Here is a 19,843-nt window from a genome sequence, read left to right on the forward strand (position 1 = left end):
CCATGTGTGTCACTTACTCGTGTTCCCACCTCACCCAGCGTTTATCCACCACTCTAGAGGTCGACCTGACTCACCCACCTTCTTTAAACAGGAGAAATTGTATGTTGCATACAAAAACAAGCAAGCCACGGATGGGACTGCGTTCTGAATGATGGTTGACAGTAGAAACTAAACAGAAGCAGAAGTTCCAACACATCCCAGACGTAAAATAATATCAAAAGACTTCAGCCGGAGAGTGCTTAAGGCAAATCTAATACCGACTTCAACAAATTATGCTAGTTACTTAAGCTTCCTGTAGATGTCGTCATCATCATCGATAAGTTGTGTGCCTACTCAATGCATGCCATGTGATATTAAGAAGCTGCTCAGTGTACTGGAAATATCAAAGGTTATAGGAACCAACAGGATTTTAATTTAGTGCCAAAGACCTGCTGTAGAGCTACTTGCCTCTTGGAAAGCTGTTACAATACAGTTTAATGCTGATATTGATTTAACAATGAAGGAAATTGTCCTTGGATGTCCTGTTCCTGGAGAAGAAGACAAATCCAATCCAAAAAAATTCCTGCATTATTGCATGCTCAATTGTCAGCAAACTGATGTAGGCTATTATTAACAGGGCAATCAAGAAAAATCTATTTGGTCCTGCTGAAGGGTCTTGACCTGAAACGTCACTACTCCCTTCCATAGATGCTGCCTGGCCTGCTGAGCTCCTCCAGCAATTTGTGTTTGTTGCTTGGATTTCCAGCATCTGCGGATTTTTGTGACATTTATTTGGCACTCATTTTGGGTTTGACCAGGAATGCTTCTCTGCAGATCTCATCAAAGCCTCAGTCTAATCTTGAGCAAGGAGGCGAGTTCCAGAGGAGTGGTGAAACTGAATGGATGTGACATAAACATGCCATCCAAACAACTGTAAAGTTGAAGTTAATAGGAATCAGGAGAAAAACACTCCACTGTTATGAGTCATATTTTCAGATGGGTGGCTGTAGTTATTGACAATCCATCGTCAATTTCCGTGGTCCCATCAATTTCATTGGAAAATGGTGCAGATAGCACTGTAAACTCAACAACATCTAGAAGAGATCAGCCTTCTGCAAACTTCATGTTAGGGCTTCCATCAAAAAATTGGCCATTTTAAAATAATTTGTGTGACAAGAACAGTCAGGATGGGAAGCAGTTTATTCCCCTCAGGCATCTGGCTTCTGAACTCGCTGCCGCATCACATTCGAAGTGTCACCAGCTAATTTGTTCTTGTTCTGACAGTATTTAATTTATGCACATTACTTTGTTCATACATAATTCATTTGTAGATCTTATTCTGATTTTCCTAAATTATTGTGTGTTATACATGTGTTTTTGTGTACTACTGTGCTTTACACCCTGGTCCAGAGAAATATCTTATTTGATAGTATATATGTATATAGTTAAGTTGAAGTAAACTTGACAGTATTGTTCTAGATATGCATTTCTCATGTCCAACATAGATAGGTATGTAGGCTGTCTTCTGTGAGTTACTCTTGGCACACATTTTAATTTTGCATCCAATTCTGTCATGGATGGTGATTGTATGTGGGGCAGGATAAATTTATTTATATTTTAACAGATTATATCAATATAAAATAAAATTTTAACACAGGTAATACAGTGGAATTTCTCTGCAGCATGGTTGCTAAAATTCAGCAGCAGCTATTATGCAATGTTTGTAGTTATTTGTCACAACATAATTATTTGTTGCTGTTATTGATCTATTACCATGTCGTCAGACAACAGGGGCATATGATTCTCATTTAGCACAGCAAAAGGGAACACAGGAAACTTTGAGTTATGTGCGCTGTGGGTTCTTGACCTATAACAGAGTCTATGCAGAATGTACAAAGCGTGTTTAAGCTTATCGAATGTCTATTTTTAGACCATCTTTGGAACTTTCTTCTTCAGAGCCACAGAACACTCTTTATACATTAATCCTTTCATCCCCAGGATTATTCTCGCAAATCACTTCTGAACCTTCTCCAGCACCACCACATCCTTCCATAGACTGAGGCATAAAATTTCTCTCAATAATTAATTATATCTGTTGCCTTTAAAAGCACAAAGCTCAATCTTGTTCATAACCAGCATTACTCGGAGTACAGCAAACATCAAAACATTCAGTTAATTCTAAATGTGTACCATAACAGAATGGAAGAAAAAGGAAAATGTAATGTTGTTTTTCCACCCTCAACACGAGACTGTGCAGATGCTGGAAATCATGACCAACGCACACAAAATGCTGGAGGAGCTCATCAAGTTAGGCAGCATCTGTGGAGGGGTTGAAGGATCTTAACCTGAAACATCTTCTGTTCATTCCTCTCTATAGTTACTGTCTGACTTGCTGAGTTCCTCCAGGACTTTTACTGTTCTTTTCCACCATCCATGCTTTAAGGAATTAAACGGTTATCTCTATTCTGTTTTCCATATGTGGAACACAGTTAACTTAAAAATAATTAACACAATAATTTTCTTTAGTGAGCTGAGCTGACAAGAGTTATCTGTGTTTGCTTCATTGAATTATTGCTGTGACATCTGGGTGTATATGTGTCAATGGTGAGAAACTGGAATGACATAAGAAACAAATTAGTGATCCATGTACAGCAAACACTGATGGTATTGTCAAGGACAAAAATAATAAGTAAATAAAAATTGCTACTTGAGATACAAGACTGTAGATGCTGGAATCTGCAGTAAAAACACAGTGCTGGAGGAACTCAAAGGATCAGACATCATCTGTCGAGGGAAATGAACAGTTGGCATTTCAGCCGAGACACTTATCTGGAAAGAAACAGCAGTGAGGGAGATGGCCAGTATAAAAAGGTGAGGGGTAGGTGTGAGGCGATGGCTAGCAAGTGACAGGTGAAGCAGGATTAGCGGAGGGAGGGGTAGAGATAACAACAGAGGCTGGAAGGTGGAGGCAACAAAGGGCTGCAGATGATGGAATCTGACAAGAAGGTGAAGAGTGGAACCAAATAAGGGATAAAAGGAAAGTGGATGGGATAGGGAGAGTAAGGGGAAGATAGGGTACCTAGTCTGAGGAGTGTGTTTGTGATGGACAGATGGAAAAGGTGGATGAGTAGAAAGGATAGCGGGTGGCATAGGTTGGAATGAAGGGTATGTGTTAGAGAACTTAGGTAGATCAGGAGAGAGAAAGGGACGGAGGGAGAGAAGGCTGCCTTAGAGAGTTCAATGTTCAAGCCAGGCAAAATGTGAGATGTTATTCTTCAATTTTGTGGTTGGCCTCACACTGGCAATGGAGAAGGTCCAATGATCAGCAGGTCAGAGTGGGAATTAAAATAGCCTGCAACAGCGAAGTCCAATGGTCATTGCAGCAAAAGCACAGGTGCTTGGCAATGCAGCTGCCTGGTCTGCTCTTGGCCTCAGCGATATAAAGGAGGCCATGTTGACAGCTCCAATTGCAACAGACAAGATGACCAAATGAGAAAGATAGGGCCTGTTTCTGCAGTTAATAGGAATAATTGTTTGTATTTAAGCATACTTGTAAATTTTATAATTCAAAGGGTGATTGATAAGTCCATGGCCTAAGGTAGAAGGAGTCAATTTTAGAAAACCAAGCACATTTATTTTTCAATATAGTCCCCTCCTACACTTACACACTTAGTCCAGCAGTTGTGGACCATACGGATCTTGGGCCCTCAGAAAGTGTCCACAGCAAGGGTGATTGATAAGTTTGTGGCCTAAGGTAGAAGGAGATGAGCTATACAGCTCTCGTTACATGCACATGCAGTTCAACTCTTTGAGTGATTATGCAGAAAGCTTGAAGTTAATAACTCATTGGGTGATTGATAAGTTTGTGGCCTAAGGTAGAAGGAGATATTGAAATCAAACTTGTATCTACCACTTCTGCTAGCAGCTCATTCCACACTCTCACCACCCTCTGAATGAAGAAATTCCCCTTTAAATTCCCTTTCAATATTTTACCTTTCACCCTTAACCCATGACCTTTAGTTCCAGTTTCACTCAACGTCAGTGGAAAAAGCCTGCTTGCATTTACCCTATCAATGCTCCTCATAATTTTATATACTTCCATCAAATATCCCTTCATTCATCTACGTTCTAAGGAATAAAGTACTGACTTTTTAAACATTTCCTATAATGCAAGCCCTCAAGTCCTGGCATCATCTTTGTTAAATAGAAACTGTGTGTAAAATCACCTGGGGGAGTGTACTCATTGAGCTTGATTGAAAGATAATTAACGAATCGCTGCCACTCTACATGGCCTACCAGTTGTCAATTTATATTTTTTTAAAACATTATCAAAATCACATTGCAAGGATTTATCAATTATTTTTTCTCATCCAGTAATACAAGGTCACCTCTCCTAAACTTGATCAATTCATGGGATTCTAACTCTTTGTTTGGCGTCAATCTAAAAGAACTGACTAACAAGCAACTGTCATATCCTATGGTACTGGCTACATTACCAAGCATTCTCACAAGAAATATTATATGCCATGTTAACAGAAGTACAGCCTTAACAGGGTTATCCACACAAGGTTCAATATTGTTTACTTTCATTTTACTTTCAAGTGCAAAGGAGAATGAAATGGTTGTAACTCCAGATCTAATGCAGCATTAAAAAAAAATCAGTGTAAAGAACACAATTAAAAGACACAATGAATATAAGTACATAAGATGAGCTTCTATATATAGACTGACTCTATGTATATAAAGTGACATTAGGTACATGAGTATCTGTACATAAGGTTACAGTCAGGAAATTCTGAAGCAGTGGTGATAGGTGGGTGCACAGGAAGAGGTGTTGATCAACCGGACAGCTTGGGGAAATTACTATTTTTGAGTCTGATTCAGATTTATATATCACCTTTGACTTTATAACATACCTTAAGGTGTCTTACAGAAGATTTCACAAAAAAATTTGCTTTCAGGCTGCATTGGAACTGTGATATTTGATTCAATGTTATTCACCAGGGAAAGAAAGAGAGAAGATTAAATGGTGAATTCCAAGTATAAGGAGATACTGGAGAGAGTATCAGCCTTTGTTAGATGGTGTACAATTAAAGGAGCGCAGGTTTCTCTGAGTCTAGATCTGATGTAGCTTTCAGAATTGGGGAGTAGCAGAGCATGAAAATTTTAAAACTCAGCTTTTGCTGAACTGGGAATTTAACTAACACAGCAGGGATTAGGGGAATGGGGCTCTATGTCTTTCAACATGCAGACGATAAAATTTTGGCCTGGTAGACCCAGAGGCTCGGCTTGTTTTTGCCCTAGGAAACTGCTATCTTTCCACTTATGCATGCATTTCCTTTCAATCAATTTCCATTCATCATTTGAACAGTTTCCATCTCACTTCAACAGTGGACATCTGGTCCTTCTGTGCTTTCATCCTTCTTTCTTGACCGGAAACTTAACCCGTCCCTCTCCACCCTAAGCCTCCTTTTCCACATAATGTTTGGTGCATCCTTTGTTGTATGCAGATCTTGTCTTTTGATACATCAATGTCTGCCCCATGAACATTATGCAATTTTTTTGTCATCATTGCTATTTTTTTTGGCCTTCACACATGGCAAATCCAACCTGCCCTTTCCCTTCACTGTTTCCATTTCTGGGTCGGGCAAACAACACAGGTATTTGTTCTGTCCTCCCATGCACTCTATTGTATCTCATTTGTCGATGCCACATTCCAGATCAGTACCTACAATATGGTGCTGGATGCTGCCTGGCCCATTGAGTTCCTCCAGCAGTTTGTTGTTTGCCTACGATATGTCTAACCCACCAGCTGATAGATCAACGTGTCTGATACCTGTTTAGGAGAGACATGTACATCAGCTTTTAATTGAAATGAAATTACTATACTAACTAGAGTTGGCTCCACTTATTGGGATTTTTAAATCAACTTGCTATGATATTCATGCATTCTCTGGATCTTATATGATTGTATTTTGCTAATTTCTGTCATTATTTTCACATCAGTCATGTAACCATTTACCATTTTCAATCCATTCAGAGGAGGTTTACCAGGATGCTGCTTGGATTAGAGAGCATGTCTTAAGAGGAGAGGTTGAGTGAACTAAGGCTTTTCTCTTTGGAGCAAAGGGGTATGAGAGTTGACTTAACAGAGGTGCAGAAGATGATAAGAGGCATAGATGGCCAGAAACTTTTTCCTAGTAGAAATGACTAATAATAGGTATCTGTTAGTCTCGAAAGATCATGGATTTGCGCCTTGGGAAGTTTCCAGGGTGCAGGCCTGGGCAGGGTTGTATGGGAGACCAGCAGTTACCCATGTTGCAAGTCTCTCCTCTCCATACCACTGATGTTGTCCAAGGGAAGGGCAAGGGCTGATGCAGCTTGGCACCGGTGTCATCGCAGAGCAATGTGTGCTTAAGTGCCTTGCTCAAGGACAGAACACACTGCCATAGCTTGAACTAGCAACCTTCAGATCACAAGACCAACACCTTAACCATTTGGCCACGTGCCAACACAGATGACTAACATGAGTGGCATAATTTTAAAGGTGATCAGAGGAAAGTATAGGGGGATGTCAGAGGGAAGTTTTTTTTACACAGAGAGTGGTGGGTGTGTGGAATGCCCTGCCAGGGGTGGTGGTAAAGGGAGATACATTAGGGACATTCAAGAAATACTTAGATAAGCATATGGATGATAGAAAAGTAGAGGGCTATGTTGGTGGGAAGGGTAAATTGACCTAAGAGTAGAAGGGCTGAAGAGCTTGTACTGTGCTGTAGTGTTCTAATATCTATGGTCAATAGCAGTTCATTCTTGTGTCTGCCTTTATCTCAATTTTATAAGCTGTTCATCTATGCCTTTTAGTTTGCTTGTAAGGCTATATCTTAAATCCTCCAAAATTTTCTATCCTATGCAAGTATTGCTTGATTTGTGACCTTTCAGAATCTTCATATTTTCCATCTGCAGTGCAGAAGTAAAGCCATCACAAATGTCAGCTGCAATTCATGCATGAAATTACTGCAGCGTCATGCAACAGTTGCCTATATTGGCTTATATATTATGGAAGTTCTACTGAGGTCATAGAAGGGAGAGCCCTGGGAAAATGAAATTTTACCAGAGTCAATTGTGCTTTCTCTTTTATTATTTCATTGTTGAAATGTGTGAAATGTGTTCACTTGGTATTCAAACACTTGTGTCTAATGTAACACTTTCTCTCTTTTTAAACAGACTGACACCAATGCAAGCTATTTACGTGCTGCCCGCGCAGGCAACTTGGAAAAAGCCCTTGATTATATCAAATCTGGAGTTGACATAAACATCTGCAACCAGGTATGTCAACCACTACACATTTAAGATACATTGTGTTTTTTCTTCAGTACTAAAGTAAAATAAAAGTTGATAAGCATCACTCTCTTGGTTAGGAATCTGAAATTAAATTATTCCACTAGTTTAAGTACAGCAATTCTCAATTCCTTTAGAAAATCAAGACTTTTGGAATATCCTACATGCTGGATAGCATGTAATGCATGGATCAAAATTAGTAATACATGACACTTTTGTTTCCTTTCTTAAAATTAATTAGATCACAAAAGAAAATCTCAAAATGCCTTACAGATTTCACAGATCATGAGAAATCGAGACATGAAATAAAATTTGCTCTAATAGTATTTAAGCAAATTAACATTTATTTTTTAAAACTGCTCTTATTGATGCGTGCGCTAAGGATGTGGCTTCGTGTTATGGAAAATCTCAGTAGAGCCTGTTTTCTAGGAAAGCAACCAACACCCCTCCATACCCTCCAATAATGCTGGTATCACCTGTATCTGCCTGACCTCGTATGTAAACTGGTCCTGTGCTTCACATCAAAATCAATTGACCTCTGTTTAATATTGTTACTAAAACACTTGACAATTCTTTCTCAATGGACTTGAGTATGAAATCTGAGCTCACATTGCATTATGTGATTTAAGGAAGTGTATTTTCTGTCAAATAAGACATCTGGCAAGATTTTCCTCTGACCAGCAAGTGGACTGAGCTGTTGGGAGTGTGCTGTAGCTCCTGACATGTTGCCATGTGGAATCTCCTGAAGGCAGGCTGATTGACGATTGCTGTGCAATACAAAGGTTTTCAAACTGTAAATGATTCACTCTTCCCCTGAAATAATCTTTTGACAGTTGTCAGATTCTTTTAGATTAGATGGGTGACAGTCAGGAAAGGGAAAGGGATTAAGGAGCCAGTGCAGGGTACTTCTGTGCCCATCCCCCTGAATAACAGGTACATCTCTTTGGATACTGTTTGGGAGGTTGACCTAACAGAGGAAAGTCACAGTGGTCGGGTCTCTGGCTCCGAGTCGGCCTCTGTGACTCAGAAGGGAAAGGGGGAGAAGAGGTGAGCTGTAGTCATAGGGGACTCATTAGTTAAGGAAATGGACAGGAGGTTCTGTGGGTGAGAACAAGATTCCCAGATGGTATGTTGCCTCCCAGGTGCCAGAGTCTAGGATATCTCTGTTCAAGTCCTCAGCATTCTTAAGTGGGAAGGTGAATAGCCAGAAGTCGTGGTCCGTGCAGGTGCTAATGATATGGGTAGAATGAGTGAGGAGATTCTGTTTTGAGAGGTCAGGGAGTTAGGTGCTAAATTAAAGGGCAGGATATCCAGGGATATAACCTCAGGATTGCTACCTGTGCTACATGCTAATGAGGCCAGAACTAGGAAGATTATACAGTTTAATACGTGGCTAAGGAGTTGGTGCAGACAGGAGAGCATAAGGTTTTTGGATCATTGGGCTCTGTTCCAGGGAAGATGGGACCTATACAGAAGGGACAGTTTGCACCTAAACTGGAGGGGGACCAATATCCGAGTAGGAAGGTTGTTAATGCTGCATGGTGGGGTTTAAACTAGAGTTGCAGAGGGATAGTCACCAGAGTGTCAGAACAGTTAGTGGAGAGGTTGTGGAGGAAGATGCTGGTAAGACCTCAGACAAAGTTAGGAATCAAAAGGTTGAGCATGGTGCAACTAGTCCTGAACTGCATATATTTCAATGCAGGAAGTGGCGTAGGAAAGGTGGATGATAGTGCCGAAGATGAGGTAGCTGTTTTACAAACTGAGGCGATGTGTAATGAGGAGAGGCTGTTGATGGGGCAAAACTGCAGTCAGCAGGATGGGTCACAATATAAAAGGTGGACAGAATCGAGAAGGGTGAACACAGGACTGAAGGTGTTATATTTGAATGTGTGCAGTTTACGGAATAAGGTAGATGTACTTGTAGCACAGTTGCAGATCAGCAGGTATGATGATGCAGGCATCACTGAATCATGGCTGAAAAAAAATTATAGCTGGGGGCTTAATGCCCAAGGATGCACATTGTATCAAAAGGACTGGCAGGAAGGCGGGCGGGGGGGGGGGGGTTGCTCTGTTGGTTAAAAAAAAAATGAAATCTAATCATTAAAAAGAAGAGACTTAGGGTCAGAAGGTGTTGAGTTGGGCTACAAATTACAGCGGAATTGAAACTACATGCCAAAAGGGCAAAATTACGATAATCATAGGGAATTTCAATATGCAGGTAGATTGGGAAAATCAGGTGGGTGCTGGATTCCGGGAGGGGGAGTTTCAAGAGTGTCTATGAGATGGCTTCTTAGAGCAGCTTGTAGTGGAACCCACTAGGGGATCAACTATTCTCAATTGGGTGTTGTGCAATAAACCAGAATTAACCAGAGACCTTAAGGTAAAAAGAACCCTTGGGGGTTAGTGATCATAATATAATCACCCTGAAACTTGAGGAGAAGCTGAAGTCAGATATCTCAGTATTATAGTGTAGTAAAGGGAATTACAGAGGCATGAGAGAGGAGTTGGCCAGAATTGATAGGAAAAGAACACAGGCAGGGATGACGGCAGAGCAGCAATGGCTGGAATTTCTGGAAGCAATTCGGAACACACAGGATATATACATCCCAAGGGGAGGAAGTATACTAAAGGAAAAATGACACAATCATGGCTAACAGAAGTCCAAGCCAGCATAAAAGACAAATTTAGGGCATATAATAGAGCAAAGTTCGAGCATTAGGAAGCTTTTAAAAACCAACAGAAGGTAACTAACAAAGTCATTAAGAAGGTAAAGATAGAATATGAAAGTAAGCTAGGCAACAATATCAAAGTAGATGCCAAAAGTTTCTTCAGATACTTAAACTGTAAGTAAAATGATACTAAAATAGATGATAGTGGATATCAGACTATTGGAAAATGATGCTGGAGAGCTAGTAATGGAGGACATGGTAGACAAACTGAATAAGTATTTTGCATCAGTCTTCACTGTGGAAGACACTAGCAGTAGCGGATGTTGGAGTTGATCATCAAGGATGAGTTCTCAGGGTACTTGGAGGCACGTGATAAAATAGGCCATTATTAGCATGGTTTCCTCAAGGGAAAATCTTGTCTGACAAATCTGTTGTAATACTTTGAAGAAACAACAAGCAGGATAGACAAAGGAGAATCGGTTGATGGAATTTCAGAAGGCCTTTGACAAGGTGCCACACACATGAGGCTGCTTAACAAGCTTCGAGCCCATGATATTACAGGAAAGATCCTAGCATGGATAAAGCAATGTCTGATTGGCCAGAGGGAAAGAGTGGGAATAAAGGGAGCCTTTTCTGTTTGTTGATTGTTGATTTTCTGATTTGTTGGGAGAGTCCAGTACCAGAGGACATGGATTGAGAATAAGAGGTCAGTTATTTAAAACAGAGTTGAGGAAGAGCTTCTTCTCCCAGAGAGTTGTGGGGGTGTGGAATGCACTGCCTCGGAAGACGGTGGAGGCCAATTCTCTGGATGCTTTCAAGAAGGAGCTAGATAGATATCTGATGGATAGGGGAATCAAGGGATATGGGGACAAGGCAGGGACTGGGTATTGATAGTGAATGATCAGCCATGATCTCAGAATGGCGGTGCAGACTCGAGGGGCCGAATGGTCTACTTCTGCACCTATTGTCTATTGTCTATTGATTGGCTGCCGGTGACCAGAGGTGTTTCACAAGGGTCTGTGTTGGGACTAACTCTTTTTACGTTATATGTCAATTATTTGGATGGTGAAATTGATGGCTTTGTTGCAAAGTTTACAGATATGAAGATAGGTGGAGGGGCAGGTAGTTTTGAGGAAGTAGAGAGGCTACAGAGAACTTAGAGTAGGAGAATGGGCAAATGGAATGCAGTGTCAGGAAGTTTATGGTCATGCACTGTGGTAGAAGAAATGAAAAAGTTGACTATTTTCTAAATTGAGAGAAAGTACAGAAAATCTAAGGTGCAAAGGGGCTTGGGAGTCCTTGTGCAGGATTCCCTAAAGGTTAATTTACAGGTTGAGACTGCGGTAAGGAAGGCAGATGCGATGTTAGCATTCATTGTAAGAGGACCAGAATATAAAAGCAAGGATGTAATGTTGAGACTTTATGAGCCTTTGGATTGGCCTCACTTGGAGCATTGTGAACAGTTTTGGGCCCCTTTGAAAGGATGTGCTGAAACTGGAGAGGGTTCAAAGGAGGTTCACAGAAATGATTCTGGGATTGAATGGGTTATCATATCAAGAGGTTTTTATGGCTCTGGGCCTGTATTCACTGAAATTCACCAGAATGAGGAATGATCTTATTGAAACCTATCAAATGGTGAAAGACCTTGATAGAGTGGATGTAGAAAGGATGTTTCCTATGGTGGGAGAGTCTAAGAATAGAAGGGTATCCTTTTAGAACAGAGGTGAGGAGGGATTTCTTTAGCCAGAGTGTGGTGAATCTTTGGAATTCTTTGCCTCAGGCAGCTTCAGAGGCCAAGTCTTTACATATATTTAAGCCAGAGGTTGATAGATTCTTGTTTGGTCAGGTTATGAAGGGATATGGAGAGAAGGCAGGAGATTAGGGCTGAAAGGAAAATTGGATAAGCCATGATGAAATGGTGGAGCAGACTCAATGGGCCAAATGGCCTAATTTGCTCCTATCTCATATGGTCTTATTTGTCACACGCACATTGAAACACACAGTGAAATATGTCATTTGACTCAAATCGGCAAGGATTGTGTTGGACAGACTGCAGATGTTGTATGTTTCTGGCTCCAACATAACCTGCCCACATCTGTCTAACTCTAGCCCTATGTCTTTGAGATATGCGAGGAAACCCCCCATGGTCACAGGAAGAGCGTACAAACTTCTTGCAGTCATTGGTGGGAATTGAGCCCTGATTGCTGAAAGCTGGCACTGTAAAGCAATGTGCTAGCCACTTTGCTAGAGTACTACCCATGTTTTTCACATCAGAAAAACTTACAGGATTTTAAAAAGCATATACTCAATTGTCAATAATGTTGAGTAACTCTTGGGAATTTTCAGTCCGTAACAAAGAAAGTGAAGAGATACTAAGTTTTATGGAGTGGATTGCAATGGTATGAAGTGTCACATAAGGTACACAGTCCCTCCTTTTCCCTGCAAAGCTGTGATCCCTCTGCTCTGCTGGGTTTTCTCACTATGTCCCTACAAATATAAAGATTCTAACTACAACAGACATTCAATCTTCACATTGTTTACAGTTCCTGGAAGGTCAGTCTTATCTAAACATTGAATGCTGAGATTTGTCTCGACATTGTATTTCTTAATGGTTCCAAGGCATTGTCAGGAAACCGTTTTTCTTATTGTTGGCTTTCTCAACAGCCTTCTCTTGAAAATTTTATTGATCATTTTTGATTACGTATTTTGGAATAATAACATACTCTAGGACAGGGGTTCCCAACGTGGAGTCCATGGGCCCATGATTAATGGCATTCAAAGAAAGATTGGGAACCCCTCCTCTAGGATATAGACATCAATTGAATGAATTTGGAAACAGTTGGGTAGGAAAGCCTGCTTTTTTAAAAACTTGTTGATGGATTGGGTTTATTAGGAATTAAGAACTATTTAACTAGTATAAGTCACTTCATTGAGTTTCTGGCTTGATGATGGGTGTTCCCTCTCACAGGTCTCCAGATCTCAAAATCTACAACTTGCCCTGGGTTCTCAATTTGTTGGGGGTGATTTTGAGAGTAGCATCGTTTTTCTGAGGTCCAAGTGCTTGACATCTAAGTGCAGAGGTTTTGACAAGTGAGGCTGCCTGGTGATTGGCTGTGTTTTGCAGAAAGGAAGCTCAAAGACTAACTAAACAGTCGGGAGGTCGGGCAGGCATTTCTGTGGCTGTGTGCATGACAACAGGATGGTGTGTGTCTGGGATATCACTGAGTTAGTGTAGGACATTCTGAAAGGGGAGAATGTGGAGTCAGAATCAGGTGTATTATCACTGTCTTTTACGAGGTTCGGGCAGCTGGGGCTCATCATCCTTAGACGGCAACCCGCCCAGGAGAAGAAAAGCTCTGATTTCTCTGCTGCCTTGTGGCCATACCCACCCATGGGAAAGTCTTCGGGAGTAAACCCTGAGGAAGAAATCCAGAGCCGGAGTCCCTAAGGCAGTTTCATGTTGTTTACAACTTCACTCTGGCAACCTTTATTGGTGACACTGGTGCCAAGCTGTATCGGCACTTCCCTTCCCTTGGAGGACATCAGTGATGTGGAGAGGGGAGTCTTGCTGCATGGGTAACAGCCGGTTCTTCAAATCTTCCCACCAGGCTTGCGCCCTGGAGAGGACACAAACCACCAGAAGTGCTAACCCTGATCCCCTGAGATAGATGGCTGCCTACTACTATATGATGTGAAGCTTGTTTTGTAGCAGCAAAACAGAGCAAAGGCATAAAATTATCATAAACTACAAAATAAGTTAGAGTGCAATAAAAAGAAATAATTAGGTGGTGTTCATGGACCACTCAGAAATCTGGTGACGGAGGGGAAGAAGCTGTTCCTGAATAGTTGTGTGTGGTTCTTCAGGCTCCTGTACCTCCTTTCTGATAATAGTTACAAGAAGAGGGCATGTCCCGGATGGTGAGCGTCCCTAATGATGGATACCATCCTCTTAAGACACCATCTCTTGAAGATACCCTCTATGATAGGGAGGATTGTGCCTATGATGGAGCTGTCTACAACCTTCTGTAATCTTTTGTGATGTTGCACATTAATACTGGGCTGAAGTGCAACCAGTTAGAATGCTCTCCACCGTACATCTGTAGAAACATGCAAGAATCTACAAAATCTCCTCAAATCTCCTCAAACTCTTAATGAAGTAGAGCTGTTGGCATGCCTTCTTCGTGATTGCACCAATATTTTGGGCCCAGGACAGATCTTTGGAAATGTTGACGCCCAGGACATTAAAGTCGCTCACCTTTTCAACCACTGACCCCTCTCTGAAGTCATGGTCCTTGCGTAAGGAGAGAAGTGAGATTCTACAAAGACAATTTAGAGAGTTAGGTAACAAGTAGTTTGTAAGCTTGACATTAGCCTTTGTGGCTGAGATAATGGGTTTAGAAATAGGAAGGTAGATATGTAGCTAAAGACTGATGCAGGAGAAGGGCTTCAAATATTTGGGTAACGGGAATCTCTTCTGAGGATGAGTTTTCAGGGTACTTGGAAGTACATGACAAAACAGGCCAAAGTTAGCAGGGGTACCTTTTACAAGAAGGTTGGGTAGTACCTAAACTGGGGTGATACCAGTATCCTGACAGGGAGGTTTGCCAGTGCTGCTCAGGATGGTTTAAACCAGAGACGCAGGGGTGTGAGACCTAAATTACAGCATTGCAGGAGCAAGAAGGATTTGTAGTGAATGGCACCTGCACATCTAGAGGGCAGAGTAGGCAGAGATAGATGGAGGAGCATAACAGGGCTGATAGCAATGTTCCCTGTAATGTTTTTACAGCTGCACAGGCCAACCATGCTCTGAGCCGGACATTTTTACACAATGTAAAACTGTGGGGCATATTAAATATTTATTCTTGTAATATGCATTCTATGAATATTTAGAATTAAAATTGAAAAATCACATGCCTTTGATTTAATTTATTAATTAAAGGGTATAATGTAATACAGTATAACAAAAAAAAATCTTGCAAGTTTCGTCAACATTTTCTGACTGTGTCCAATTCCAGCTCTTTGGCTGAACAAGCTTAGGTGGGAACAGGCTTGGGCAAGCCCAGGAGGAGGTTATCAACGAGTTGCTCATAAGTTTGTTTTTCTCTCTATTAGTAACTAGCTAGTGCACTGAGAATGGGTCCAGAGTAAGTGGTGTGTTCCTTGTGTGAGACATGGAAACTCTGGGGAGACCCGTCTCCCTGATGACTATATCCGCATGAGGTGCATTGAGCCGCAGCTCCTCAGAGACAGCGTTAAGGAACTGAAGCTACAGCTGGATGACCTTCAGCTCATACAGGAAAATGAGGAGCTGATAGATAGGAGCGACAGGAAAGTAGTCACCCTAAGTTGCAGGAGGCAGGCACCTTGGTGACTGTCAGGAGAGTGCAGTGACTGTTCCCCTCAATAATAAATGTACTGCTTTGGATACCATTTGGGGGTGGGGGGTGGTGACCTACCAGGGAAAGTGGCAGTGATCTGTCTTTGGCACTGAGTCTGTCTCTGACTCAGAAGGGAAGGGGGAAGTAAGGAGTGTAGTAGTGATAGGGGATTCCATAGTTAGAGGAGCAGACAGCAGACTCAATGGAATCTGTTGAAAGAGACACCTAGATGGTATGTTGCCTCCCAGGTGCCAGGGTCAGGGATGTCTCGGATTGGGTCCACAACATCCTAAATGGGAGGGTGAACAGCCAGAAGTCTAGAGAAGGAATGACTTGTAGAAAAAGGATGAGCTACACCTAAACCTGAGGGAACCAATATCCTTGCGGACAGATCTGCTAGAGCTGTTGGCAAGGGCTTAAACTAATTTGGCAGGGCAGTGGAACTGGAATAATAAGCTAAGGAATGAGCAGTTGGTATACAAGTAGATGCAACGAGACTGTGAGGAAAGAGGCAAATGAAAAGGCAAAATTGCAGTTAATGAGATGAAAATTCACCCTGTAGTTTGAGAAGGAGAAGCAAAAATCAGATGTATCAGTATTACAGTGGAGTATTACAGAGGCATGAGAGAAGAGCTGGCCAAAGTTGATTGGAAGGGGCCACTAGCAGTGATGACAGCAGAACAGTAAGGACTGGAGTTTGTCAGAGCAATTCAGAAAGCACAGGAAAGATACATCCCAACGATGAAGGAATATTCTAAAGGGAGGATGAGGCAACTGTGGCTGACAAGGGAAGTCAAAGACAGCTTAAAAACAAAAGAGAGGTCATATAATACAGCAAAAAATAGTAGGAAGTTAGAGGATTGGGAAGCTTTTAAAATCAACAGCAAGCAGCTAAAAAGCCACAAAGAGAGAAAAAGTGAAATATGAAAGCAAGCTAGCCAATAATATAAAGAAGGATACAAAAAAGTTTTTTTCAGATATATAAAGAGTAAAAGAGAGATGGAAGTGGATATTGGACTGCTGGAAAATGACGTAGGAGCGGTAGTATTGGGGTACAAACAAATGACAGGCAAACTTAGTAAGTATTTTGTGTCGGTCTTCACTGTGCATGAGCAGAATGCTGGAAATGCAAGTGTCAGGGGCAGACTTGAGTGTCATTGCTATTACTAAGGAGTAGATACTTGGGAAGCTGGAAGGTCTGGATTTAGATAAGCCACCTGGACAAGGTGGATAACACCCCAAGGTTCTGAAAGAAGTAGCTGAAGAGATTCTGGAGACATTAGTAATGATCTTTCAATAATCACTGGATTTCGGAGGACTGGAAACTTGCAAATGTCACTATATTCTTTAAAAAGGGAAAGGGAAAAAAGAAGGAAATTATAGGCCAGGTAGCCTGACTTCAGTGGTTGGAAAAATGCTGGAACCTATTCCTAAGGATGAGTTTTTAGGGTACTTGGAAGCTCATGACAAAACAGACCAAAGTTAGCATAAGGGAAATCGTGTCTGACAAATCTGTTGGAATACTTTGAGAAAATTACAGATAAGATAGACAAAGGAGAGTCAAAGGATGTTGTTTATTTGGATTTTCAGAAGGTCTTTGACAAGGTGCCACACATGAGGCTGTTTAACAAGATAAGAGCCCGTTGTCTTACAGGAAAGATACTAGCATGGGTGGAAGACTGACTGACTGGCAGGAGGCAAATAGTGGGAATTAAGGGAGCCTTTTCTGGTTGACTCTTGGTGACTAGTGATGTTCTTCAAGGGTTGGTGGTGGAAACGCTTCTTTTCACGTTATATGTCCATGATTTGGATGAAGGAATTGATTACTTAGTGGCCAAGTTTGTGGATGAAACAAAGATAGATAGAGGACAGTGTTGAGGACAGCAGGGTGCCTGCAGAAGGATTTGAAGAATGGGCAAAGAAATGGCAGATAGAATATAGTGTAGGGAAGTGCATGGTCATGTGCTTTAGTAGCAAGAATAAAATTGAGAGAAAATTCAGAAATCAGGCATACAAAGGGACTTGGAAGTTCTCGAACAGAATTCCCTAAAGGTTAACTTGCAGGTTGAGTCACTGATAAGGAAGCCAAGTAATGTTAGCATTCATTTTAAGGGAATTAGAACACAACAGCAAATATATCACGCTGAGGCTTTATAAGCCATGGTCAGACCACATTTGGAGTTTTGTGAGCAGTTTTAGACCCCTTATGTGCTGCTTTTGGAGAGAGTCCATTGGAGGTTCATAAGAATGATCCCAGGAATGAAAGGGTTAACATATGAGGAGTGTTTGATAGCTCTGGGCCTGTACCTGTTGGAGTTTAGAAGAATGGGAGAGGAATCACACTGAATCCAATCTAATATTGAAAGGCCTGGATAGTGTGGACATGGAAAGGATGTTTCATATAGTTGGGGAGTCTTGGACCAGAAGGCACAGACTCAAGACATTCCATTAGAACTGACATGAAGAGGAATATCTTTAGCCAGAGGATGGTGAATCTGTGGAACTCATTGCCACAGATGGCTGTGGAGGTCAAGTCAAAGAGTATGTTTAAAGCAGAGCTTGATATGTTCTTGGTTAGTAATGGTGTCAAAGGTTATGGGGAAAAGACAGGAGAATGGGGTTGAGAGGAATTATAAATCAGCCATGATGGAATGGTGGAGAAGACTCAATGGCTCTGTAATTTATGGTCTTATGGTCAATCCAGTTACACCCATGTGACCAATTAACCTTTGAACCTATAAATCTTTGGAATGTATCCAGATATACATCCAGAGGAAAACCGCAGAATCATGGGGAGAACGTACAAACTCCTTACAGAGAGCGGTGGGAATTAAACTGTTGTTCTGAGAGTATTACACTTTTCTTTGAGGAGCTGTTCTCAGAATGCAAGAGTTGCAGGGAAATCTGCCTTCACCTTTTTTCCACCTGGCCAGTTAAAAGAGAAACTAAGAGTTAAGTACTCTGGATTGCTATTGAAGTAGAGCCACATACAGGCTACATTGTGTAGGAAAGGATGATTTTTCAAACAATTTTTAAACAATCCAACTAAAAGTTAATATTTTTAACCTGAAACCAATCTTTGAAAATGGAAAGACTGGAGTTGAATCCATGTGCACTGGGAGAGCAGTACAGTATCATCAGCTCCAAACAAAACAAGCATCTGGGTGGTCTCCTCATTATTGCAGGAGACTTCGATCAGGTTATTTCTTGTGTTTTTTTAATGCTTTTTATTTTGTTCCTTATTGTTTTTTTATATACTGTATTGGAGCCTGAGTAACAATCAACTTCTTCTCCTTTTTACTCATATACTGTAGAAATAACAATAAACAATCTTGAATCTTGAATTTTCCAGGCCTTACAGATCACCAGCCGGTTGACAAAACTACTACACTCTTTATTTGCATAAAAATTATTCTCCAAAAAGCAGGAAGGAAAGTGAAAGGCCATGGGATTATCCTGCTCTCTGCACCTCACCTCTACTCTGCTGCTGAGCATTCTAACTCATGATTTGCCAATCGCTCTGCCCATCTCTTTCCTCACTTTCAATTTTTAGCTGGGTCCCCCAACTCTGTCTCAGAGTTGTCTTGGAAACAGATGGGACTTTGTTTCATTAAGCTCTGGGGAACAGCCAGCATCTTTTCCTCAGACAGTTCTGAGAAGCTCATTGAGGGTCAGGCTCATTAGCGTCGTAGGATTGTATAGCACAGTAACAAGCCATTAAGCCTGACTTGATCATGCTGGCTGAGATAACTGTCTCTATGCTCATCCCATTTTCCTGATTTGGCCCATATCCACCTATTCCTTCCCGTCTGACCTCCTAATCAAATGCAAAGTGTTGTGATCATAACTGCCTTTACCACCACCTCTGGCATTTTGTTTCCAATACCCACCACCTTGTGTGAGAAACTTGCTCCTCAGATTTCCTTTAAATATGTCCACTCTCAACTTAAACCTATGTCATCTAGTTTTAGGCTCCCTTCCATTGGAAAAAAAAAGCTGACTTTCAGGCCTGTCAATGTCCCTTATAGTTTTATAAGGTAAGCCCTCATTATCCCCATGTTCCAGTGAGAACAATCTCACCCTATATAATTTCTCCTGGTAACTAAAGCCCTCCATTCTGGAGAATATCCTTAGCAATCTTTCTTGTGCTGCCTCATCCTTTCTGTAGTGTGGTGACCAAACTGCACACAATATTCCAAGTGTGGCCTAATCAATATCTCCTGTCTATGAATGTTAACAAGCTAAGCATATTTTGCGCTACCCCATCCACCTCATCTTCAAGGAGCTATGAACTTGCACCACTAAGTCCCTTTGTACATCAATGATTCCAAGGACCCACCTTTACTGTACATGCCCTGCCAATATTAGATGATCCAAATGCATTTCCTCAGAGTTGTCTGGATTAAATTCCATCTGCCACCTTTCCACCCAAGATGATTTATGTATCCCTATTCTTCAACCTTCTCCACTTCTGCTTTA

At 41.3% G+C, this 19,843-nt stretch overlaps 1 protein-coding gene across 13 annotated transcripts in view; it reads left to right on the forward strand.

The window, feature by feature from the left end:
• Positions 1–19,843, forward strand: part of ank3b (ankyrin 3b) — a 615,939-nt gene that overhangs the window by 365,813 nt on the left and 230,283 nt on the right. For all 13 annotated transcript variants that reach the window (XM_059947390.1, XM_059947385.1, XM_059947393.1 and 10 more), the window contains exon 2: positions 7,204–7,305. In XM_059947390.1, the coding sequence (XP_059803373.1) occupies positions 7,204–7,305 (102 nt within the window). The remainder of the gene's footprint in view (positions 1–7,203; positions 7,306–19,843) is intronic.

Source organism: Hypanus sabinus, chromosome 22 (assembly GCF_030144855.1).
Source record: "Hypanus sabinus isolate sHypSab1 chromosome 22, sHypSab1.hap1, whole genome shotgun sequence".
Taxonomy (NCBI): domain Eukaryota; kingdom Metazoa; phylum Chordata; class Chondrichthyes; order Myliobatiformes; family Dasyatidae; genus Hypanus; species Hypanus sabinus.